The sequence below is a fragment of the Protopterus annectens genome, chromosome 6.part1 (genome assembly GCF_019279795.1).
Source record: "Protopterus annectens isolate FY-2018-M chromosome 6.part1, PAN1.0, whole genome shotgun sequence".
Taxonomy (NCBI): domain Eukaryota; kingdom Metazoa; phylum Chordata; order Ceratodontiformes; family Protopteridae; genus Protopterus; species Protopterus annectens.
Window position 1 is genome coordinate 355390876 of NC_056738.1, and position 26946 is coordinate 355417821.

At 40.6% G+C, this 26946-nt stretch overlaps 1 protein-coding gene across 1 annotated transcript in view; it reads right to left on the reverse strand.

The window, feature by feature from the left end:
* Positions 1-26946, reverse strand: part of ATG2A (autophagy related 2A) — a 2853001-nt gene that overhangs the window by 81303 nt on the left and 2744752 nt on the right. Inside the window, exon 40 of the mRNA XM_044075772.1 lies at positions 22865-23019. Coding sequence (XP_043931707.1) covers positions 22865-23019 — 155 coding nt within the window. The remainder of the gene's footprint in view (positions 1-22864; positions 23020-26946) is intronic.

Sequence of the window (26946 nt, forward strand, 5' to 3'; positions counted from 1 at the left end):
CAGCTGAGGTCTCAACTCTATAGCTGTGCCAGTCTAGAATCTGATTGGGGACCCAAAGGGAGACAGGTAGAAAAACCTAGACCCTGGACTGTGTGTGTTCCCTGTGTACTCTTAAGGGAAATTGCCCTTGATGCAGACAGCTGCATCTGGAAATACTGGATGTATCTATTTTTGTTCCAAGTGAACATCCCTCTCCAGTGCCAGTGGTGAAGATTCAGGCTCCTTGATTACTGACCCAGAGTGGGAACATCACAATATCTTCTTGTAATTACTTTCCAAAACTATCCACAAAATAATATCAAAATAGATCAATGTGTCTTCTACATGTGGAAGAACATGCAAAACCAAGTATGTATATTATAGTACCTTGCTTCATCAAGTAAAATGGATATCAAATAACTACTTCAGAACCTTCTGCTTCTAGTGCTTCAAAAGATCAGGCACCAATCACATATGAATGACAGCACTGCAACAGAAATATTAATACAGCATCCTCAAAATGTACTTGTAATGTTCAGGTCAAATAACAGTGCATGTGTGAGTGCGTGTGCATCTTGTGCATTCTGGCTCTCTGAACACAGTGTAACTACTTGTAATAAACTGCTAAAATTTGAGACTTTGGATGAAATTCCCCATAAATAAGCTTTCTCTGGGAGAAAAAGTGCAACTAATATGCATGACCAATTTACATCAACATTACAAATGGACAGAAATAAAGGCCATTACTCATAATGCTATGTACAATAAGAATTACACACATGAATCCTGAAAAGTTCACTCAAGTACTTAGAAGTATATGTAAAATACTGTTTCAGTAATGTTGCAAAATACTTTAATGAATAACGTCTTCCAAACTTTTCTATGCTGGTAGTAAAGAAGCAAAACATGCTTGTTACTTTTATTCCACAGTTCAAGACAGCAGGCAATCAGGAGGAATTAGATGAAGACATTTTTTCATGTTTGCAGTTGACTTGACTTTTAAATGCAGGCAGCTTCTTTACTCTACTTACAGTATTTAATTTTAAAATAAACTGTTGGTGTACAACTTCTGTCTCCACACTGACTAGAGAAAAAGATCACAGCAGGCACACATTTAGAAGCAAGGAATTATAAATGGTCTTTTATAACAGCCAATTATGCCACAAATTTCTAAGTAGACTACCAGTGTCTAGGATAATTGGAACTAGCATCAACATAATATCAAAGAAATGCAGGAGCAAAAATACTGAAAATAAATAAATAAAAAGAAAAGTTCAAGGCTGGATCATGAGGCAGTGAGATAACAAAAGAGATTTATCTCCTGGAATCAGTCCAAATAATAGTGTTTGGTTAAAGTGGAGCAGCAAGGAAAATGCATGATGCAGCTATGTGCTACTTCTTCAAGGGTAAATTACATGATTCTTACTTTATACAAGTATCAAGAAGAAAGTACAGTTTTGTAAAATCTTGCCATAACAGTAGATGCCCTCCTCTTCAGTGTTGCAGTATTTTTAACCTTAAGAATCTCCTGCCAAAGATAGCCCAATGTCTGTCCAATGTACCAAAAAGTACAGTTGCGTACCTACCATAAATGTAGATGTTCGAGTGTATTCACTATTGCAGTCATTAGTCTAGGGTTATCCTGCTGGGCCATTTTCTTCAGTTTTCTTGCCCTAGATGTCAGCACTCAAACATCTACATTTATGGTAGGTACACAACCAGAACTGCAGTGGCAAAGCCTGCTCTGGTGTGCACTGAACTCCAAGTTGCAGCCTCTAAGATGTCTTAAGGCTGCTGAAGTGGCTGCTGCTCTGGTAGAATGAGGCTTAATGCATTTAGGCACTGATTTGTCATGCTGAGAATAGCAGAAGGATGCAATGGGCCATCCATTTAGAAATAGTCTGTTTCTAAATGGATAGCCTTGCATCCTTCTGCTATTCTCAGCATGACACTAAATCTGTGCTCAGTTTTCTAAGGGCTTTAGTTCTGTTCAAGTAGAGCGTAGCTGCCACTCCTCAGAGAAACCCTGTCTGGATGAAAAGAGGCAGTGTGAGTTTCTCCAAGACATAATTGAGGTCCTGTCCCATAAGGTCATTGCTTGTCTGCAGAGGGGTAGGAATGTGTGCCTCCATGACAGTAGTATTGTCCGTCTTTATCAGTAGCTGTCTTCAGTGAAGTACCAACCAAAGACATCTTAGCAGCTAGCATCTCTTATTTTCCTGCCATCTGTCTCCAGGCTGTGGCAATTCTGAGTTCAAACACTTTTACAAAGCACTACCATTGTAGTTTCCTCATATGAGTTGTCTTTGTTTGTCTGGTGTACCCTAGGCAAATTAGTAATCTTTTACAAATGCCAGATGCTTTAGAAGAATGTCTTTGCCTCTGCTTGAGTTCTGCAGGGCCTCATAGCCTATACTAATCCTCTTTAGCCCAACCACCCATCCTGGTGCCAGCTTTGGGATTCAGACCCTGGGTGCAGTAATGACTGCAACAGTGAAACACGATGAACATAGTACAGTTGTGTACCTACCATAAATGTAGATGTTCGAGTGTATTCACTGTTGCAGTCCAGGTTACCTTCTCCGCTTTCCCCATAGTTTAGGCCTGTGAGATCTGCCTCTGGGACATCTGTATCTGCCTCTTTGTGGTCTGTCTGACACTGGAAAGGACCAATTTTTTGAATGCCAGTTCTTGTTAAATCTAGGTGGCTGCACCTGTAAGAAATCCTTAACTGTGTGCATGGATTTCGCTTTATCCTCCATTTTCTTCAACACCTCTTCTGCTTTAGCACCAAACAAAGTATCATGCTGTAATGTGGCATCTAATAATTTTGCTTTAACATGATCAGGCAGATTCTGTTCCTTTAAACAGGCATGCCTTCTAATAACAGAACCTGTAACAGCGGCCCTGCAAGAGGCCTCCAGTAAATCATAATCACATTGCAAAGTATGCTTTCCCACCTGATCAGCTGCATGCAATAAATCCTGCATTTCCTTGTTCTCTGAACTTTCAGAATTAGGCAACATTTTCTGTTTAAGCAGTGACATTAAGTATTGCTGATATTTAAGCATATGAAACTGACAATTTAAAGCCCTTACAGCCAAGGTGGTAGAAGTGTAAACTTTTTTCCCCTATCTGTCCAGTGCCCTAGAATCCCTATCAGAGGGGACAGGGTTTTTTGCAGTGGAAGCTTTGATCCCTTTGGGACCCTGAGAAATAGTTTCTGGGTCAGCAGCAGGGTTTTTGCATAGGAATTTATGAGAATCTGGGACCCTGTAGTATCTGTCTGGCTTAGCAGGTACAGGCCAGACTCTGAAAATACATCATCTACAATGTCTAGAACAGGTGGAATAGCAAGGGGTCTGTGCTGAGGAAGAAGCAGAAAGTCTCTGAGCCTTTTCTTAGATTCTGAGTAATCTTGGCTCTCCCAGTGGAAATGCTCCCTCATGGTATGCAGGGTTTCCCCAAAAGAATAATCCTCAGCATCAGAATACTCACAGGGAGGAATAGAATAATCCTGTTCAGAAGAGGAATCAGAGGAAATAGAAACCTGATAAGAATCATATTCTATCTCTTGCCTAGGCCTCTTATCTGGAGGGGGATGGGAACCCCTGATCAAAGTAATTAGGTCTTTGGCCATTTTAAGCATCTGTTTTTAGGCATGGAAGTCTGAGTAGGAGAATGCTGTACTTGTTTCTTTGTCTTTAGAGCTGCTTTAGTCTTTGTCTTTGAAGCTGAAGATGGTTTAACATATAACTGTGTAGGTCTGAAGACACCCTCAGTGGCTCTGGACCCATCTGTGGGAATGATTTACGAGTGTCCAGTACCTTGAGTTTCCAGAGGCCCAGTCGGCTCAGTCAGGCACCTCACTGAGAACAGGTTTTGGACCTTGATGCCTATCCTTTCTGTTCTGACAGAATTATATAATTAAACCTTCGCCAAAGTAATGAAATGCAAAATGCTTAATAGTGTGTTGGTTAAATCCAAGGAATACAGTAAAGAAAATCCTTATGAGGTATTTGCTTTACAATTGTTAACTTTTTCTGACATCGGTCTGGAGCAAGAAAAAAGTTTCCCCAATGGGGTACTTAGCTTTAAATAAGACTTTGGTTCTGAAATTCGGATTTGAAAATCTCAGGAATCGGCCGACTGTCAAACTGCTTTGGCAAGAAAGACTGAAGAGAATGGCATCGGCTGCATCTTTTATACCCCTGGCACACTGACATCAGGGAAGAGGTGACAGGAACCGACGCCGGACCAGGACTTTGGAATTCAGGCCGACTGCGGGTAGCCTGCCAGCAGGATAACCCTAAAGTAATGACTGCAACAGTGAAACGCGATGAACATCCTTTATATCTTGAATGAACCATATGCTACACATATACTCCTCATACAGGATGTAGGGCATAAATGAGACATAAGTACTTAGATTCCCAAAACTGAATTGCCCCAGTAGAGAACAGTCTCCATAGGACAAAAGAGGCTATGCATACCCAGAAGGAGAAAATGTAGAAGGAAAAGGGGAGATCCCCCTGCCAGGTGAACCACCAATTCAAATCCCAAAAGGAAAAAAGGGGATGGAGGGAGGGGTGGATACTGCAACAGTGAATAGAAGGACACCTATTGTTATGGCAAGATATTATGTGTGTGTGTATGTACTGTTATGTACTATGTCCTCCTATATCACTGTTGCAGTATTCTTCACCTTAGGGAGAGTACAAAAGCTCAAGAAAAGGAGTGGGAAGAGGCATCAACATACCTATGCATGACAGCCCTAGCAAAACCTGCTCTAGCTCTAGAAACCATATCCAATTTATAATGTTTAGTAAAGTGTGCACTAAAGACCAAGAAGCAGCTTAAGGAATGGAACTGATGCTCATACCCTTGAAGAAAGCACCACAAAAGGCAACAGCCTAGTGGAATGAACTCTAACAGAAATAGACAGACATTTTCATTGAAAAGAGTAACAAAAGGAAAGGGTCTTAAAAATCCAAGATAGTAGATAGTTGCTTAGAAATAGCCAAACCCACTGTCCTGCGATGAAAACAAGCAAAGAAGCTGATCAGATTTATGAATGGCCTTAGTTTTATCGAAATAATACTTCAGCTGTCTGTGCAAATGCAAGGTATACAGGACCCTCTCACCAGACCTCTCAACCAATTGGGGACAAATTTCAACAGAATCAGGGACAAGTCAAGAAAAAAATCAGGGACAATCAGTGACACTTTTAAAATATTAGTGCTATTAACTTGAAACATTAACAGACTCAGAGCATATGAATTAATACACATTTTCTGAAGCAAAAGAAGTGTATAACTCTTAATTATTGTCATTATTCATTAAGTGTAATTCACCATCTTTCCTCCAAAAGTCACTAGTTTTAGGAGGGATTAAGAGGGACACAGCTAACTGAGTCAAAATCAGGGACAGCTGAGAGGTAAGCCTCTCACTAGCAGACTGAGGAGAAGGAAAAAAATTGTGTGTGGGGGGGGTTTACTGCCAACTCTTCAACAACCTTGGGCATAAAAGAAAGATTAGTACAAAGGAACACCCTGCACCTGTGAAAAAAAGGAGGAATGGCCATAAGGGCCTAAAGTTCAGAAACCCTCTGGGCAGAAGTGAGAGCAAGCAATAAGAGAGTCTTCCAGGTACAGTGTTGCAGAAAAGCTGAAACTGCAGGCTCAAAAGGAGCCTGGGTTAATTTTTCCATAACAAAATTAAGGTCCCAAGGAGGTGGAATAGGTTTCCTTGGGAACCTAAGTTGAATGATGCCTTTAAGAAACTGTTTGACCTCAAAACAAGAAGCCCAAGGAGGATTCAAGGGCAGACAGGCAGAAACAGTTGACAAATGTGCCTCTACACAAGAATAAGCCAAGCCAGATTGGAGCAACTCGCACAAACAGGAGAGAACCAGAGGGACCCCAAACTGAAAAAGGGTCCTGGTTATGAGCATGGCACCAGACAGAAAATCTTTTCCATTTGGACATACAAAACTTTCTGGCTTCAATTTTCTTGCCTCCTGTAAAACCCTGATCACATTCTCAGAAAAAAGCTGCCTAAAAGGGATCAAAACCATATCACTCACAGTGTCAGTTGCAGAGTGGACAAGTGAGGATGGATGAGTGACCCCTTGTCCTGTGTGAGGAGGTCCAACCAGGAAAGTACTCTTGTGGTGATTGCCCCTGGCAAGATGCATTAAGAAGGGTAACCAATGCTGTCTTGGCCAAAAGGGAGTCACTAAGCAAGTTTTTTGGGGAGTCCAGTTAAATCTTCTGCAGGACTCTCAGAGGAAGAGGTAGGGGAGGGTAGGCATAGAGAAACATCCCCTTCCAAGAAAAAGAAAGGGTGTCCCTCTTCCATGCCAGATGGCATGGCACTCTGGAACAGAAGAGAGGGAGCCACCTGTTCAGGGGGAAGGCAAAAAGATCTAGCTGAGGAGTATACCACCGATGGATTATGTCCACAAATACATCTCTACGAAGCATTCATTTGTGAGCCTGTGTTTTGGACCTGCTCAAGAAGTCTGCCACTAGATTGTGCCCTGAAGGAAATACATTGCCTGAAGAGTTAACTGATAACTGAGAGTCAGATCCCAGGCCTAAACAGCCAGCCTGCAGTGAAGGTAAAACTTTGTGCCCCACTGCTTGTTGACATACCACATCACTGTGGTGTTGTCTATGTAAACCTTCAGGGGGTCTGAAGAGGACATGGAGGAAAAGCCTGAGGGGCCAGAATCAGAATTCCCATCTCTTTGATGTTGATATGGTCTGACTTCTGATGGAGGGGCCGGACACCTTGAATTTTTAGGTGATTACAAGAAGCCTCCATCCCATGTCTGAGGTATCCGTGAACAGTTCTTGAGAAGGAACAAGAGGCTAAAAGGACAGGCCTGGATTGAGGGCAAGTTGCTGAATCCACCACATGAACTTCTTCTTGAGACAAGGAAGGAGAAGCTCTCTGAAATCCAGAGGGTGGCAATGCTGAAGCAAGCTGAAACAGTCTGGCACTGGAATAGAAGAGGCCATGAATCCTAGAGCCCAAAGAAACTCTCTGGCTGGATTGGCAGAGGAAGAAGAAACCGAAAGAAAATTATCAAGGATAAAGCCTTTGGAGGTGGAAGAGATGTCAACATTGGCACTATCTGAATCCTGCAGCCCAGATAGACGTGATCCTGACAGGGAGTCAGGACAGACTTTTAGAAGTTGACAGTAAATCCCATACTTTGAAGCGGAGATACAGTGAACTCCAGAGAATGTAGTAGGCAACTATGAAAAGGAGCCTGAATCAATAGGTTGTCTAATTAAGGAAAAGTCAAAATGACTTGGAACCTGCAAAAGGCAATCACAGTAGCTAGGCATTTTGTGAACACCCTTGGGGGAGTAGAGAGGCCAAAGCAGAGAATTGAAAATGAAAGGAAGAAACAGAGAAACATGAAAACTTCCTGAAAAGAAGGTGAATGGGAATATGAAGGTAAGCGTACTTCAGATCCCATGGCATAAGTAAAGCCTGGGATAGCAACAGAGGAAAGAGGGTTTGAATAGAAAGCAACCGAAAGGAAGGAACCTTAACAAAGGTGCTGAGCAAGGAGAGATCCAGAATAGTCTCCAAGTGCCTGCTTTCTGAGGAACCTGGAAAATTATGGAAAACCTTTCTCACTTGGGAAGGAGGAACTGGCTGTATAGTTCCCTGCTCCACCAGGGAACCAAGGACCTCTGAGAAAAGAGGAAGCTATTCTAGAGAAGATTGAGGAATCCCTAAAAAAAGGGTGGAGAGATTTCCACACCATGAATTAATCCTGACAGATGATGGACAGAACCCAAGAATCTGAGGTGATGAGTTGCCAGTTTGGAAGACAGAGGGAGAGCCGATGGGACAAGGAACCTGGCCGAGTGTTGGGGGGACAAAATGTCAAACAGAAGCAAGCTTGTCAAAAAGAGAAGGCTTCTGAGTCACACGCGCCTAGGAAGATTTTGCAAGAGGAGCACATCTACCACCCTTCCTACCATTAGTGGCCTAATGAGGCTGCCTGTGAACAAAAGCAGACTTAGTAGGACAATTCCTCTGGAACTTAGGGATGGCGAGACAAAAATATGTTTAAGATCCTACAAAGCTTTACCTTTTTCTTGAAGGCACTTGAAAATATTAGAAGCAGCAGCAGTCTCAAACAGATTCTTATTATCCAAAGGAACATCCAGCAACTTAGCCTTAACGTCTTCAAGTAGAGATTGCAGATGAGGCCAAGAGTAACACCTCATGACAAACCCAAAGGCAGCAGCAGTATCACAGCTGCACTTGATAAAGTGGCAAGCCACTTGAGAGTTAAAACCCACAATAGATAAAGCAGAAGACTTCTCTTCAGAATCAGGGAGGTCAGAAATAACTTAAAAGTCTGGACAATCAAGGCCAGAGCATATCATGTCATGTGGATCTGGTAATGGATGGCTCTAAAGGCCAAAGCAGAAGCAGTACAGACCTTCTTCCCAATCTTCTCCATTGCCCTAGTATGCTTGTCAGAAGGCCGAAGCTTGGAAGAGGGCAAATGCTTAGAAGGCTTGTCAGAGGAGACTGACACCACAGTAGGGTCAGCAGACATACAAATAGGAACTGAGAATCTTAGTTACCTTACAGAACCTATCAGGTTTCTTTGCAGCAGGGGACTGAGAATCAGGAATCTTGCAGGCAGCTATACAGGTGTCTAACAAAACAGCAACACAGTAGCTACTGCAGAAGGTTTAGGAGTGTCCACCAGAAGCAGCTCATAACACCTCTTCTGGACATCAAACACCTGAGAAGAATCCCACTTAAAATATTTAATTATTCTGGTTACTGTTTCCCCAAAAGACCACTCCTCCAAAGAAGACTCCGGGAAAATAGAGTCCTCTTCATTAGCTCCATAATCCAGTGAAGAAGGCACCCCTTCATCAGACTATGAATCTCTGTCCAATAAATCAGGTTCCCTAGGCCTTTGGGAAGGAGTAGAAATCCAAAGGAGAGTAGAGACAGAAACTCCTTGGGGAGGTTTCAGTGCTATTAAGGCATTAAATAGGTCTTGAGTAAACTTCTGCCATTCCCTTTGTGGGTTAATAGGATGTACGAGAAATTGTTTAGTCTTCTCTTTTTCTTGGTAGGGACATCAGCCCTAACAAACACTGGAGGTTCCGAACCCTGGCGAGATACAATAAGAGTACCAGAAACCTCTTCCCTGACCAAAATCTGTGGAATCCCTGTAGGACACGACAAGATAATCAACACAATTCCTCCTCGACATCCAAAGCAGGCATGCAAAAGGAAGGATCCATGCCAGCCTCCGATGGGGTCATTGCAGAGGAGTTCACAGCCGACACTGGACACCCTACAGAGCTATCACTGGCTCCCAGAGAGATGTCTGGTGAATGCTGGACAGCCAAAGAATCCAGCCAAGATTTCTTGGCCTTCTTATTTAATGGCAGTACCTTAATTTTAATTGATTCCACCATGCTACTCTGGACTAACTGCTTACTCTGGTTCTCTAGATAGACAGCCAGAGAAGACAACCAGCTTCTAAAAGTCTTAGGCACAAACACCTTACAAATACTACAGGATGTATGGTTGTTAGAAGTACCCAAAAAATACTCAGTTTGTGATGATCCTTATGAGCAATCTGCCTCCCACAAAGACATTCTCCCTTCTTGGATGACATGAACTCCAGGTACTCAAAAGAAAGCAAGACCAATAATAAAAAGAAAAAAGACCTCAATGGGGCACTTACCTGGTAAGCTAGGTATTCAGCACAGCAAAGGGCATTTGGACTGACAAGAGATGATAGCATTCTGGCTGGTGGCAAAGAAGGTCTTGGTATCTGCATCTGTACATCACTTTTATGTCTTACATCCAGTACGGGGGCATACGAGTGATGTAAGGTGCATTCAAGATATAAAGGCTTTGGTATACTGGCCAGACGTGGGCTATCCTTAGAAAAAGATACCCAAGGTTAAGAATACTTCAACAGTGATACAGAAGAACATCTAGCAAGGTAGTTAATTGGAGAATAATATTAAGAAACAGTGCAAGATTGATAAAGATGATCTACACCAGATGCCATTCATATGGGATGCCAGCAACAACCTGCTCACCAATCCACAGGACATCAAATACAGATGGCAGTAGTACTTCCACCAGTTTCTGAATGAAGAAAACCCCACTAAAGCTGTACTACAGGTTGGAGGGGACAGATCAACAAAACTGCTGTGTGCATACAATGTGGCATTATATGCAGACTCTGAAGACGAACTTCAGCAAATGACAGGGGAATGGAATGCAAAACTGAAGGCACACAGGATGAAATTTAGTACAAGTCAGTCGTAATAACAGCAAATGGGGGAATCAGAAGAAGCTGTAAATTGAGACAGACAGGAAAAGAGTGGAACAGGTTAACAGTTTCAATTACTAATGAGGGTTGCTGAGGAGAAGTGAAGTCTGAATGATGAGATCAAAGCTAGAATCAGAGGGGCTGCAGCCAACTGGTACAGTGTGTCAGGGTTAGTGGGTGACAGAAGAATGCCAAAGAAGTTGAAAAGTAAGGTGTACAAAACAGTGGTGAGATCAGTACTACTATACTATACTATACAGAAACCTGGGCAGTGAAGGCATAGCAGTTGAGGAAGCTAGTGGTGATGGAGATTAAGTGCCTGAGATGGGTGGTAGGATACACTGTGGGATAGACAAAGAAATGGGGATATAAGAGCAGAAGCCAAAGTAGTTCTTATTGGGGAGAAAGCCAAAAAGAACAGATTATGGTAGCTTAGGAATATGTAAAGAAAAGCAGAAGACAATCTGGTGAAAAAGATTTGAAACAGACAGGAAGAAGACAAGAAGAAAAGAGGGTGTCCAGCAAAGAGATGCATGGATTGCTTGAAAGAAGATCTGTGACAGTCATGCATGGCTGTTGAAGAAAGTAGGACAGTGGCACTAAACTGAGAGAGACATGGTAAAAGTTGACACAACACCCCAACTTCATTCTGTAAATGGGAAAAAGAGGACTGATGATGATGAGGTACCCTCCCTGATATGTTAAATGAACACCACCCTACATATGCCATTAGACAATGCAGTACTGCCCCTTCTTCCATCCCCTACAGTCTAGTCCATAATTTAATAAACTTTAATCCTGAAAATTTCATATCTACCCTACAGCAATGTAAGTGGCACCCACTAAAGTACCTCTATTTAGACAAAGCAGGTTAAAACTTTATGTCTTACTAACCATTCTGAATGTACAAGCCTCATTTGGAAGAAAAAGAGCAAAGCTGCATCCAGTCCCTCGGCCTACTAGGTCAGTAAAGTATCTTATGAAAAAAAAGATACAGCATGGAAACAGTAGCAGACCAATAACCCCCCCCCAATATTAAAATTACAGAAATCTGCTTAATGAAGTTACTAAGGAAAAACAATAAGCACTAATCATAGTGGCATCATTATACGAAAAATGTATGCTGTGTCCACAGATTTTAGTTGGTGCACCACTGAGCAAGTGCAAAGGTGCTCCATTAAAGTTTATGGACACAGGACACATTACCCCAAGGTAACATCATAGTATGGGTTGTCAGACCAGACCGGATCTGACCATGGCACCTTTTTTTCCCACCTTTTGGATTTGGGGCTCAGGCTGCACTTCTGCCTATAATGCCTCTCTGTTACCTTGGATAGCTCATATCAAGTTTGTCCCAGTAAATCACATATACCATAAAATATCCCCGAGAATACCATTATATCCTGCCAGTAATGATAACAGAGAAGAATCAGCTCAATGGCTGAAAACATGACAAGGCCCTGGTCAGGTCCAATCAGTCAGCTGAGAGCCGAATGTGAAAATTTTGGCAAGGGGGATGGAGGGATGGGGACTCGGAGGGATGGATAAAGACAACATGGATTCAGCCTTATGGTACATAGATTTCATATCTGATACTGTCTTATTCATCCGACTCATCAAACGGGATAGATTCCCCAGCTACTAAGAAATCCAGGCTGGTCTCAAGGAAGGATATGCTGAAAGATGGTGGAAATAAAAAAATCATTTGATCAAGACTGCACATCCAGCTTATAGTGAGATATAAAAGTATGAACTGTAGAAAAAGTAGCTGCTGCACAAATCTCTTCAATCGGAAAGGAAAGCTGATGAAGAAAGCAGTGGAGGCTGGCACTGCTTTAGTTGAGTGATTATTAGGTTTATGTGGAAGTGCTAATCCTCTTTCTTTAAGACAAAGGCAATGCAAATGGAGATCTAAGACAAAGGCAAGGCAAATAGAGAGCCATCTGGACAATGTGACTTTAGAAACACCTTGCCACACTTCAGAAGAAAATAAAAAGCTGATCTGTTTTCCTGAATTCTTTAGCCTGATGTAAATGAAATCTCAACTGATGATGTATATCCCATCAAGTGAAAATTTGCATTCATCTGGTGCTGTGGTAGCATTGTCGCCTCACAGTAAGACGATGTCCGGTTCGATTCTCAGCTAGAGCATCTTCTGCGCGGAGGCATGCATGAATGGGCGTACCTTCGTTGAAGGTTGTGTGTCAGGGATGGTAACTCGGCACGTAAAAATCAACTACCAATCATTAGCGGACCGGAGTTCCGCTGTGGCGACCCCTAACAGGGAAAAGCCGAAAGACACAACAACAACAACTTTATTGTAAAATTTTGGAAAGAAAAATGGTTTAATAGTCTGACTCAGAAAGGTCTCTTGATGCCACTTTAAGAAGAAAATTAGGGTTAATTTGAAGGGACACCCTGTCCTTGTGAAAGACCAAGTATGAAGGTTTGCAAGACAAGTCTTGTATTTCCAAAATGCTTCTGGCAAAGGTGACAGCCATGAGAAAAACAGTTTTCCAAGACAAAAACTTCAATTCTGCAGATGCCAAAGGTTCAAAAGGAGGTTTAGTCAAAGCCTGAAGCAGTAGTGTGACATCCCAAGGAGGAATGGGATCTTTGATAGGGATCTTTGATAGAGGTCTGAGCAGAAAAGTTACCTTTAAGAAAGCCTTACACAACTTAAATGATGTAATTAGGTTGTGATTTTCCACAATATGAAACATGAATATGGCTGCCAAATGAACTTTAATGGCATAAAAGCTGGCACCTTCTTGGAATAATCCTACTAGAAAATCCAAAACAGAAGGAAGAGGTGCCAAAAAGGGATCTAAGCCCTTAGAGGAAGCATATCTTTTCCACTTACTTCTGTAAACATTCCTTATGTTAGGTTTCTGGGATGGCAACAGAATGTGGGTAAGAGAAGGGGAAAACCTAGCATCTCTGGCCATCAATGGAATTGGAGAAATCATGCTATTAACTTTAGGGCTTTCAGATCTCAGTGAGGCTGAGCAGACAGGTGAGACAGAAGGTCTGAAGGAGGATCAAGTGGACAGTGTTTCAAATGAAACCAAAGGTAGGGGAACCAAACCTGCTGGAGTCAGAAGCAGGCAATGAGAAATGCTGTTGCCTTACACCTTATGGCTTTCTGTAGAAACTTGGTTATAAGGAGAAACAGTAAGGCATATAGAAGCCCTGGGGAGCCAACTGTGTACCAGAGTATCCCTTAGCAACTGACTCTTGTGGGGAATCAGGGCAAAATAGCTGCTACACTGTTCAGGCTGGTAAGCAAAAAGATTGCAGTACAGCTGGTCCCAGGGGCTGAAAATCACTGATACCACTGCTTGATTGAGGGACCACTCATGTGGCAGAAACATATACCTGCTCAGTTTGTCCACTAAGACAATGGAACTCCTTGGGATGTGAACTGCCATCAGAAAGCATTGAGAAGACAATGCCCACTGCTACACCCTCATGGCTTCTTGGAATAACAGGTATGAGTGGGTGTCTCCCATTTGCTGATGTACCAAACTGCTGACATGATGTCCATCTAAATGGAGATCACACCTCTAGGGAAAGAGTCCTGAAATACCTGCAAATATGGGAGGATCACTCATCTCCAAAACACTGATGTGAAGGTTGACCTCTGTTATAGGCCATGCGACTTGGAAACACTTCCTTTCATAATGCCCCACCCCAGAAAAGAGGCATCTGTGGTCATGGTGACCATCAGGGGTGGATAGGAGAATGGTCAACTCCAAGAAACAAGAAGAGGAGAGGTCACCCACCACAGAATGTGACACCTGCATACTAGTGTTAGGAGCAGTGAAAAGTATTGAAGTTGATGTAACATTGACCACTGAAGTGGAGTTTGGCTATCTGTGATGATGTGTCCTGGTGGCACCCTATCAAATCTATTGCCTGAGTTGGGATCAGCTGGCTTTTTGTCAGTTCCTACGTGTTGGGAGAACTGAAGCAAAATGTCCCTGCACTGAATCGGCTGATCTCTGGTGACAGCAGTAAGCAGCCAGTCCTCCAGACATGGGAACACCCCGAAACTGTGCAGTCTTAGATAAGCTGCCACAACTGCCAACATTTGGTGAATACCCTGGGGCTGTGATGAGACCAAAGGGCAGTGCTCTGAACTGGAAGGGACTGGCTCCAAGCTGAATGTGGAGAAACCTTCTGGATTGCTTTGTTATCTTTACATGGTAGTAATTATCCTGAAGGTTTATGAAGCACATCCAGTCTACCTTCATTGGAAAAAAAGCAAATTGGATTGTACAGTGACCATCCAGAACTTTGTCTGCCTCACAACTTGGTTTAGATGTCTGAGGTACAGAATGGGCTTGAAATCCTCTTTTTTTTTTTTTTGGAACAAAAAGGAATCTTGACTAGACTCCAGATCCTTGATGGTTTGGTGGGATCTCCTGGATGACTCTCTTGTCTAGCAGGTATGCTATTTCTACTGCTGCTACATCCCTCTGACTGGGCAGAATGTTGGTGATTTTCTTTTTGCTGGATGACGAAAGGGAAGAACGTAGCCTCTGGTGATAATCTTCAGCACACATGAATCGTGAATGATAGCTAACCAGGTGTGAGGGTGCAGAGATAAGCATCCCCAGACTGCCTCCAGAGTGTGACAACTGGGCAACCATTCAGGAAAGCTGAAGAGTTTCTCAATGAGGGGATCTTCAAACTCTTGGTTTTGCATACCACCTCTGCCCCTAGTGTGGTTGCTATTGGAAGTTTTTCCTTCCTTTGCATCAAGGGGCTCTATAATCAAAAGAGTCCTGGGCAAAATTCTGGAATTTTTTAAATCAGAGCTTCTTTCTACTTTTCAGGTTCTGAAAAAACACCTTTGGGGAGTGGAAAATTGTATCTCTATGACAGAGAGAGTCTTGCCCTCTTGTTCACTACTGGTGAGCATCTCTTTAACCTTAGGTCCAATAACAGCTAATCATTCAAAGAGAAAAATGATGAATGATTTCTTAAAATGTTCAGCACAGTTACAGGAATACCACTGAATAACAATAACTGTGCCTACTGCTCTTGGAGTGCCATCCTCTGCTTTAGAAAGTAGGTGCATGGGCACACTTGACAGATTGTAGGGTAGACAGCTGCAATTCCACTTTTCTTGCTGTCCACAGGCAAATTACCCAATAGGGATTTGGGAAGTTCATTAGTCAAATCTCTCTGAAAATAGGTAGTGTGGTTCAGTGCATGAATAACAAATTCCTGTGAAGAATATATCCACTTTCTAAATCTGTCCATCTCCCCTGACACCCTCTTAGGGGGATGGACAGTGGTGCTCTCTTTTGAAAGCTCCAGGCTGCCACTGCCACCATCACCATACCTAAAACAGGGGATAAATGCTCCAGTGTGACTTGTTCTGAGGAGACACAAGTATCTCATCCAGTTTCCTAGGCACTTGTACCAATACTTGGGATCTTTCCAAGTCCATTACAAAATTAAATACACGTGCTTGTCAGCAGTGTAGACCACCTAGGCAGTAGACAAGTCAGCCCAAAAAGCCTCCTCAAGGAATACGGACTCCTACTGGATGGGGCTTTTGATGCCCACCCCACTCCCCACTTCATCAATTTCAGAATCTATCTGACAGAGATGTCTTCCAGGCAGGACTTAGAGTTCCCCTTCAGTTCTTCAATGTATCTCCTGTGAGAGACTCCTGGAGGAGTCGATATGCTACTTTTTGTATGTACACTTCCTGTGACTTTCTTCGGGGGTGGAGTGCTCCTAGGAAGCCAAAAAATCTGAATGGGGACTTGACAAGTGAGGATCACTGAGGCCAAATGAGGTTAGCTGTCCCTGACAGACAGAATTGTTTGGATTAAGCAGCAGAATCCAGAGGGAGCAGGGATGGAGCTCAGCAAGTGTAAGGAATCTCCTCTCTAGATCTTTAGAGGACTCTTTCAAACACTTCAAATGTTGAAGTTGAAATAGGAAATGAAGATGGTCTCCCAGAAAATGGAGAACTAAGAAAGAAGCTTCTTCAATTCCGACTCAACCTGGCTCCAAGCTGACATCTGAGATGAGCTGTTTAAGGCTGAGGCTCTGAGGAAAACAGATGGCTTTGAAAACCTCAGTGTTTAACTCAGTTCTTGAACTGTGGCCCCAACCCCTCAGCACCAAGACCTGTCATGATCTGACAGAGCCAGAGTTGAAGTGGAAGTCACTCTCAGCTCTACCAAGACACTCACGGGTGTCATTCAGCACCAAGGAACCCTGGACCAGGGGTCACACCGGGAAGCAGAAACTAAATGAGGAAGTTACTCTGAAAGATCTGAAGACCCCAGAGGAGGGGGTGCCAGGAAGACCCCCCATCTGAATCTGAGTTTAAAGAAATCTCATCATTCTATTGATGTCAGCTTCAGAAAAGCAGCTGAAAGGACTTGAGGGAAGATGCTAATGAACGTGGACTAGAAGATTGATGTCTATCATAAAAGGATGGGTATGTCTAGGAGTCGTTGCCTCTGGGGAGAAGTGGCAAGCAGGAGAAAGAGACTGTATCTGTTGTTATTCCTGACATGGTGTTGGATCCCTCATTTTGGGATTTTTGGGTGACAGTGCCAAGTGGAGAGTCAGATCCAGAGATCTCTTCTTGGGTCTGTCCTTTTGCTAGTCCTTCTCCTTCTCTTTTTCCTTACTCTTCTCCCTCTCTCCTTCTCTTTTGAACTCTTGGCTCTGTCCAATTTCTTGGAGGAAGGAAAAGCTGAACTTGAAGCAAGAGGGGTCAACTCCTTTAAAACTAACATTTCTACAGTCCACTAAAGCCCTGGCCCTGAAAGAGGCACTGGACTCGCACTGGACACTGAGATGATCATCCTCCAAACAGTAAACACAAAGGTCATGTAGGTCTTGTGGGGGAATCTTGTGTCAACAGGCTCAGCATTGTTTTGGAGCCAGAGGTTTTTTCAGACATATTGTAACAAAAACAAATCCTTAAAGACAAGTTTCTTCACACATAACACCAAACAAGTACAAAGTCCTAAACCTCACTCTAAGAACTATAAACAGTAATGTGGAAGCAAAACTAAAGAAAATACAATATGCAGATTAAGGAGAGAAAATAATATATATACATATCTATATATCTACATATCTGTGTGTATATATATACATATATATATATATATATATATATATATATATATATATATATATATATATATATATATATACATATATATAGCTCTAGGACAGTTGATCAAAACACCAACTGTCCGAATCCAACCCTACTGAACAGCGTTTACCGAAACTGTTCAGTAAAGTTTCAGTAAACGGAAGTTAAAACACACACACAAAAACAAAAAATAAAGACACACACACACACCATGTTTACGCAGGGAGGCAAAGGACCCCCCCACCCCCCCTACTTTTATATTCTCACTCCGAGATCACACTACAGTGGGGAAAAGGGAATATTCCCTTATCCCCACTGTAGTCTGATCTCACCCACTACCACTTCTCCCCGATTCCCTGTACTTTTACGAAAGTTTCGCGAAAGCACTTTTTTCGATAAAAAGTGCTTTCACGAAAGTATGACAGCCTGTTTCACTTTCGGTGAAACAGTCTTTCGGTAGACTGTCTTAGACCCATATATATATATATATATATATATATATATATATATATATATATATATATATATATATACATATACACACACACACACATGTACATATGGATCTACTTTACTTGGTCGAATGACCATTACACCAATACCCATAATGAAGTATACCGACAGTTTACATGCCCAACATTCATATTACCGACTTCTCCGTTTAAATACTGCAGCTCACTAACTAGAGCACTGCACGTTTGTATAAATAGGCCTCTTTGCCTTTAAGAAGACGTACATGGTATCACGGACAATATGGTGGATCTCAGTCTAGGAATCATCGGAAATATTTATAACAGTGTCATGTCTCAGAGAAAAAAGGAAATGCTCATTCTAGAGGGATATCTGTACTAGCTGGAACGGAGCAGAGGTAAAACATATTGGAGATGCAAGGACAAATAAATCACTGAAGTGTAAAGGTAGAGCCATGACTCATTTAGTTACAGAAGGTGAGCAGTTAGTAAAGTCAGTTCCACATCAGCACTCCGGTGGCGTCAATATCAGAAGATCGAACGCTAAAAATAGTGAATGCTCTTCTACCGAACTTAAAAACGCAAAACCCTAAAATGTCAAAGGAACAGATCAGCGAATTTTTTCCCAGGGAAAAAATTTGCTGATCCAAAAAAACAATAATGTACATGCAAAATAAAGTGGAGGGCTATGCCGCCCACACCCCCCCAACTTAAATATACCAACTCCGAGATTGCACCACAGTGGAGAAAACAGCAAAGTCTGGAGAATGGCCCATCGATTTTTTTCCCTGGGAAAAAAATTGATGTTCTGTGCCTTCAACATTTTCAGGTTTCGCGTTTTAATGTTTGCTATAAGAGTGTTCGCTAATTTAAGCGTTCGCTCTTCTGATAGGAACCCCTCCAGTGATCCTGCTGAAGTGGAACAGTATGCTACAAGTCATTAATATCAAGGTTCTGAAAGAGTATAGTAGGGATACCACCTGTTTGGTTGTTGATGCTATGGCGTCAACGTCATTAGACACAGTGCACAGTATCCCTACTAGAAAAGCCCTTTAACAGCAGATAGGCAGGGTTCGAAGATGTGCTAATATTGTGGAATGCTCTACCACTGTACTATTACTAAATATTGATGTGAATGATTTTCCTTTGAAATCAGGGACATTTGTATACAAAGACATGGCTGATACATCCACAGAGAATACTGTATTAGTCTTTACAGCTGTTAGCAACCTCTATGACATGAGTAGGACAACAATTTTGGTGATGGACGGCACCTTCTTCCAAAAAGGTGTAACGTGCCGTCAATTATATAGTGTTCACAGTCTGGTTAAATATGGGTCATACAGTAAGGCTGTGCCATTACTATTTGCACTCACAAGTAAAAGGTCACTGAAATCGTACAATTTCTTATGGCATCGTGTATTTTATTTGCTGACTACACATGGGTTTCAAACTGAAGTACACTACATTTTGTGTGACTTCGATGTTGCAGCTTTGAAGAGTATCAGATTGAATGTTGTAGGTGCACTTTCTAAGGGATGTCTGTTCCATTTCGGACAGAATATTTGGCGAATGATACAAGCATTGGCATCTTTGTACAACTCTGATATGGGCTTTCAGTTATCTGTAAAGTGCTTAGTTGCACTGTCATTTTTAAAAGAGTCAAGTTTTTGAAACATTTCAGCAACTGAAGGAGACATTCCCTACCGAAGGATGTGAGCTACTAAAATATTTTGATGACTGGTATGTGCACGGCAGACTAAGAAAATTCAATACAAGAACATCTGCTTCAGTCCGCTTTCCACCTTTGTTTCCGATATCATTTTGGAATGTAGCAGACTTGAATGAACTGTTTTTGCCATGCATGCAGAATTCATTGGAAGCGTGGCATAGGAGACTGAAATGTTTGTTAGGGTGTAGGGCAACTGACCTATCTCTGCTAACGCATACTCTGGCTAGAACAGGATAGGGTAGATGAGCGCCGTGTTAGGATGGCCACTGGATTTCTCCCTTCACCAAAGAAGAGGAAGTTAATGCAGAGGCATGCACAATTCCAAATTGTGCTGAGTAACAAGAAGGCATATACTGCACTGGAGTTTGTGAAGACAATTGCTAAACTGTTGAAAATATGAACAGATGTTGAAAACACCGAGTCTGCACTTGTAAGTCATTCAAGGAGTGTTCTATCAAGAATCATGCCTGATATTCTTTGCTGCTGTAGTGTACTATTACCATGCAGCATAGATGCACACCTTCTCTTGACGCTAACATGTTGCTGTGTGTAACCCTTCTGTAGTGATTACATGTAAATGGCAGTCATGAAATATGTCTCATATTATAAGGAATAATTGGGAATGTGGTGTCAATGGGTATCGTGGAAATGGGGGACTTGCATGCTATGGTATTGGTGTAGGCGTCGTTTCTATTTCACAGACATTGTTGGAGGTGGTGTTATGTGTCATTAGTGTTATACATCAAGTATACCTTTGGTTGCTACAACTACTTTACCTTTGCACAGTGTGATGATTCCGTACATTCACGTTAGATGTTGCATCAGTACTGGACGCTTCAAAGGGACTTTTTGGATTGTTTGCATGTGTATCCTTTTTGTCGGTGATTTGGGAATTGGTAATGTCAGTAAATTGGATGTTGGGCATGTTAAGCGTCAGTATACTGCATTGTCGGTGTTCGTCTCGGTAATGTGGGTGTTAGTGTAATGGCTGTTTGGCCAAGTAAAGCAGATCCATATATATATATATATATATATATATATATATATATATATATATATACAGATATATATATATACAGATATATACATATATACAGATATATACATGTGTGTGTGTGTATAGATATATATATATATATATATATATATATATATATATATATATATATATATATATATATATATATATATATATAGATATATAGATATAGATATGTATATATGGGTGTGTGTGTGTGTATACATATACATTTACAACTACAGATATAACTATATATATATATTTATAAGTAGGGGATAAGGTGGGAAGAAACTTCCCATGAAAGAGGTTTAGCCAAGAACAAGTTAGGAAAAGTAATGTACTAACGACATAATCCTTAAATTCTAATAAGAAAGGACAATATATTTGAAATCGAACAACTTAACTGTTACTGTGCTCTTAGACCTCACAGATCATGTCTGGCCTCTTCTGGAGGCAAATGAAATCTAGGTATTACAGGGAAGAGAAAGGCATTATAGGTGGGGGAGGACCTGAGTCCCAGATCCAAAACCTGGAAAAACAGACAACAAGGTCGGATGCAGTCAGATCTGACAAACCATTCACTGAGTCAGACACATAAGATAACACTGGATTATAATTTTTGTCAGACAATAAAAAATGGAGGGACAATAAAGCTCTGCTGGTTCACGAAAGCCAAAACAAAAAACAAAAAGGATTTTCTGGGACATATTTCTCCTTAAGTTCACCTTGAATTAATTCACCATAGAAGTTTTTAGGTTATGATAAAGGAGAAACTGCTAAAGGTCTCCCATCTTATAAACACAGGACACATGGTTTGGTTCTGAACTTGGGTTACTCGCTAAGCTTAAAATGGCCCTTCAGGGCAGGTAGCCTACTATTCGCTTATGAGCCTATGAACCTAAGAGGAATGCACTGGTGAAAGCTCTCCCCTTTTTGAAGAGATGTTCGGAAATTATTAGTATCTGTTGGATAAGAATAACCTGAGGATCAATTAACAAGTGCACATTTAAATTATGTAAAATCACCCATGTAAATCATAATTCCCATATTGCCAAAATAACAATGAAAATAGTTTTAATATAAATATTGTTTCCTAAAGTAGTCACCAGTGAAATAAATCATAATCCCTGCCTTACTGACTGTTAAGCAAACTAGAGGACGCATGCCGTTAGTAACATATGTTGCATACCAACTTTTAATAGACCACTTTTGAGTAATTTCATTTCAACTTTCCCCTGACATCTGGTCTCTAAACCTAGAACATTCTTTTTTCTGTTCCAGAGCAAGTTACCTCAATGCTTGTGTGTGGCATAGTGCTGTCTCCTCAGTTGCTTTTAAAACTTCTTCAGCTACTTCAGGCATGATTAAATAACTTTATTTAGGCACTTCAAATAAATCAAAATAACATACTTACCAAGAAAACAAAACATCTTCCTACACAGATCTGTAAACTCCAGTAAGAGTCTTGAACTCTCCAAATGAATCTTCAGTCTCTAATGGTTCTACCATCCTAATTGTGCTTTTTCTTTAATGATAGACAGACATATTACAGTGGATATTTTCTATGACTTGCTGAAGGCAACTATCATCTCAAAAAGAGCAAATCTGTTAGACCAGCTTCATTAATCCCCCTACCTAACACTCATGTTATACATTTTGTCCATGGCCAGACCATTAGTGTTTAAGTGGGCATTGATAATCAGCTCTGTCAGCCATCCTGCTGTTCCAGGACATCTTGACATCTACTTTCAATCCTGCATCATGTTTTACATGAGCTGAACTCACCTCACTTTCTATTCTTAAATGTTTTTTCCTCCTCATAATCAAATTCTTTGTCAGAAACTAGGAGAAAAATATTCTTTACAGTATATACATGAGTAAGAATTTGTCAACCAAAGCTTGCAATAGTTTTCATTTGGCAACACAACATAAAATTGACAGACGCTAAACCATCAGGGTTCACATTACATCAATGGCAATGAACGAACTGTAATTCATAATGACCACAGGAAATGACCAAGAAAAGCATCTGGTGAAATGAACGCACATTGAAATGTAATGTGTGCAAGCAGATTTCTTAAATGTATGTATAATTACTTATCCAGTACCCCTTTCACTGAAACAATGACACGTAGAAAAACATATAAAGAAATAATACTGTAGTGATATCTACTTGTATAGCCTGTACAAGTCGGTTGCTGAGCTCCAATGCTGCTGAGGCAGTTGAAGTTCCAAAGGAAGCAGCGCCACGCTGTATCCCCCTGATAATGCGCCCATCCTTCCGATACTGTTCGATTGGCATCCAAAACAGATCCCTGACACCATGAACTGCAAAAGAATACATTGAGTTTGAAAACATATCATTTGATGAATGATAAACTGATCAACATTAAATGAAACAAGACATTCCAACATTAAATGAAACAAGACATTCCTATCATCATTCCCCATTTCAGAATCCCTGAATTTCACTACCTGTCATTGACTGCTTTTCTAGCACCTACAGCTACATGGTCCAGTCTTTAATGAAGTACACAGAAGACTCATTCTGTTATCTTTCTAAAAATGACTTGTAAAACAAGAAAATACAATTAAGGGACAAAAAGTCAAGTTCTGTGGTGCACTCAGCATAACAGTGGGTTTCTGACACCATTCATGTCCCTCAAACTCCTTTCTTCTGTCAAGTGTCAAGACCAAAGTGCACTGCCCCCAAAATGTTTCAACAAAGGCTGGAAATCATTCTCAGAAGCCTGCTCTATCTTTGTGCACAGCATTTACTTCAAGTTACCAATCATCCACACTGCAAGGAGGGACACTTCCCCAATATTAAGAGACAAATGTTTTTATAGATATACAGACTATTAATTTACTTAAATTTTGGTTGCTGAAGTAGAGCATAGATCACAACATGACCAACTCAGGCTCAGCATGGGTTATATTAAACATAGCAGCAAAAAAAATGTACCATCATCAAGAGTGGGGCACAGAGGTAATAATAATTTCCCCACCACAAAACAGATACTATATAGTGTTGGGGTATACATGTTAAAAGAGGAAAGGTGGAATCAGATGAGTATCTACAAGAAAAAAAAGCAGTCGGTTTAATCCCAGAAATTGTAAGGGGTAACACAAGGTGTTTAGAGGGAAAAGTAAGATATAACAAATGGTAAAGACATAGAGGGAATGAGAAAGAAAAACACTGTAAGATGACAGTAAGCAAGGAGAAAAAGAAACTTTGTATGTATTTACAGGAATAAAAATGTAGTGCAATGCTGGATGGTACTCGGTCAGTGGTACTTTCACTGTTTAATTTGGTGCAGAAGGTATGTCTGTCAAAACTCAGAGCACCACATATCCTCAATCCTCTCCAGTGGTGTTTTACTAAGCTGTGTCTGCTACTGTACCCCCAACAAGGCCTTCAAGGCAATGACATTATTGCATAGCTCTGTACGAACATTTATTACTATTGATAACACTTTCACCGAAGTACAATTTCAGCAGAGACCAAAATTCTACTACCAACTCTGGCTGGCATGCTGTTTGGGGTTTGGTGATGCTTTCATTTCTTCACAATGTTTAATGTGGTACAGAAGGTATGAATATTAGATTTTGTATCTTAGTATAATCACAGTACATATGCCCTTTGTCTGCTGTTGTGTAAACCATGGAGTTGGTATTGGTATATTTTACTATATTTAACTTTGGAATACAGTCTACACTCCAAAGAAAATGCTTCCAGTGTTATTTGTTTAGATGTATGTTTCAGTATTATGTTTGTTGATTCTGGTTAGGGTTGTACAGTAGGCTAGCACTGAGTGTTTGCTTCTTCAGTTTGAGTCTCAGCCTGGGTACCTTCTATTTGGAGTCCACAGTGGGAAAGTCAGAATTGCTGCCTCACGGAGCTTGGTTCTTTATACCATGGTTTTCATCTGGGGAACCTTCTGCTTGGAGTCTGCGTCATACATCTCAACCTCTAAGCTTTCAATACCATAGCAGACAGTCCACAATCAGAACGCTCAAAATTTGCATTTGCATGAATTTGCATGCATGTGGGTAAGGGTACAAATGTGTAGATTTATATTTTTACCATGTACAATGTATAAAATTAGAACCCTTGTGGTGCTAACAAATGCAAATGTAGACAGCTATACCAGAAAAATTAATCCTTACTGCACTGTATAAAAAAATACACTGGCTTGGTTCCTTGGCTTGTTATACGTTTCAGTCTTAAATATAGTTTGGTAGCAGAATTAGTATAAACTCTGCATATATTTTTATCTGTTAACAGCATGGTTGTGAAACTTTCACTAAACACACAACTATTCTGTGGATAAGTAAAAACACAGAAGGCACCTCAGCCTAGAACTGAACTTGATGTCCAAGCACTGATAAAGCCACATAGCGTAAATTTTCTTGACCAATTGGGCCATTTTTGATGCGAGTCCTTCCATCTCCAAGGGAAAAAAATACTTTTCTTATCTTAATTCCACATGCTACACAGAACCAGTTAGAGCAACACTGCATATTTAGCCACCTGAAAAAATATTGCCTATAAGCTCTTCCATTTTTGTGTAAAATATATTGCATTTCTTACAGCCCTACATCCTTCCTGCTAGCTGCCTACCTATGATCAAATGAATGAATAAATAGATAAATAACAGCCCATAAATATATTTCAACTTGCTGCCTGAGGAACCATACAGTGAAACCGACTGCAACTCTACCCCATGTAATTTTTTTTTAAAAGAAGAAACATCTTTATTAAATTATCACTTATGACATAGGCAATTCTGCATTTATATACATGAAAATAAACCATACTGACACAATTTCAGTTGCAAACATTATACATTACACACCATGCTCAGACAACCGTAGCTGCAAACATACATCACTTATATCCAGTCACTGTCAGTCAAACGTTACACAGTTCATTCAAATCCTTCCTTCTTTTAAACCTTGTTCCTCCTCTGCTTGTATTGATCCCACAATTCCCATTTTTTCCTATGTAATTTGCTCCTACCCTTTTCTAAAGATCCAAATTCCAATTATTTTATCTCTGTTACTATCTTCACTACTTCTAGTAAAGTTTTTTTAGACTTTTTGATTTCTAAAAACCCAAAATCAGGGACATGTTTTAAATATTGCTCTTATATACATATAAAGTTGCTAGTATAACATATTAGGCATTAGCAAACATTTTTGTTGAAATCTAAGAAGTTTGAAACCCACATCCGTCATTATTTATTAACTGCAAACAACAATTGTGCTACAAAAGCAAATATTATATGTGGATGAGACCAAAAATATAAGCAAAGTAAGACTGAGAACAGTTGAGAGTTATGCCCTCAGCACACAAACACATTCGCACATACACATGGCCAATTACAGCCACTTGTATGACAGCATGGATCTTAGATGTCTGCTTGAGATTACTTGAATGCACAAATACTAAATAATGACCTAAAAATGTAATCTAGCTCACTGCTATCAGACTCACACAGTGCATACTATTGCAACACCCCCAACCTGTCAGCTTCTTAGCTCAAGAATTACAAAGACCTAAAGAGAGAATCACATTTTAAATATTGCTCTTAGATACTTAGATAGTTCTAGAAAAACAAGCTCTGCATAAGCAAACATTTTTTGAAAGTTATCAAATCTGACACTTGTCTGTCATTATTTAATGACTGCAATTCAAAACAATTTGCCAGAAAATCATACACATTATGACAAACAGAAAAAAAGCCACTCAATTTCTTTGCTGAAGAATTCTTGACAAACCCCAAAATAATGGGTTTACAGAGGACTGAAAAGAGAGCAATTTTTAATTATTACTCTAATTCACTTAAAATAATTAATAGAACAACAGATACTGCATCAAAATGCATTTCCAAATATTAAGTATGAACCTCTTTATTGCTGTATTACTGACTGGCTGTCAATATTAGTGATTTACCAAAAAAATTAAGTTTTATGAAGGACAGGTGAAAATATGAGCCAAATATTGGGGATGTTCTATACTGAATGACACAATTTCTTTTTCCAAAGACTGCGAAGTGCTGAAGTACTTCTTTACTTCTGGTCCATTCTGACCACAACAAGCTCCAAATGTTTCTCTCATTGGCTCTTCATGACAGCCAATGACAGAGAAGAATCAAAGCTGTCTCACAGACACACTTTTAGGAAGTAATAGTTGCACTACTAAATGCAAAGCAGTTGAGAGGCATGATCTGCATATCATCCCTAAGCCCA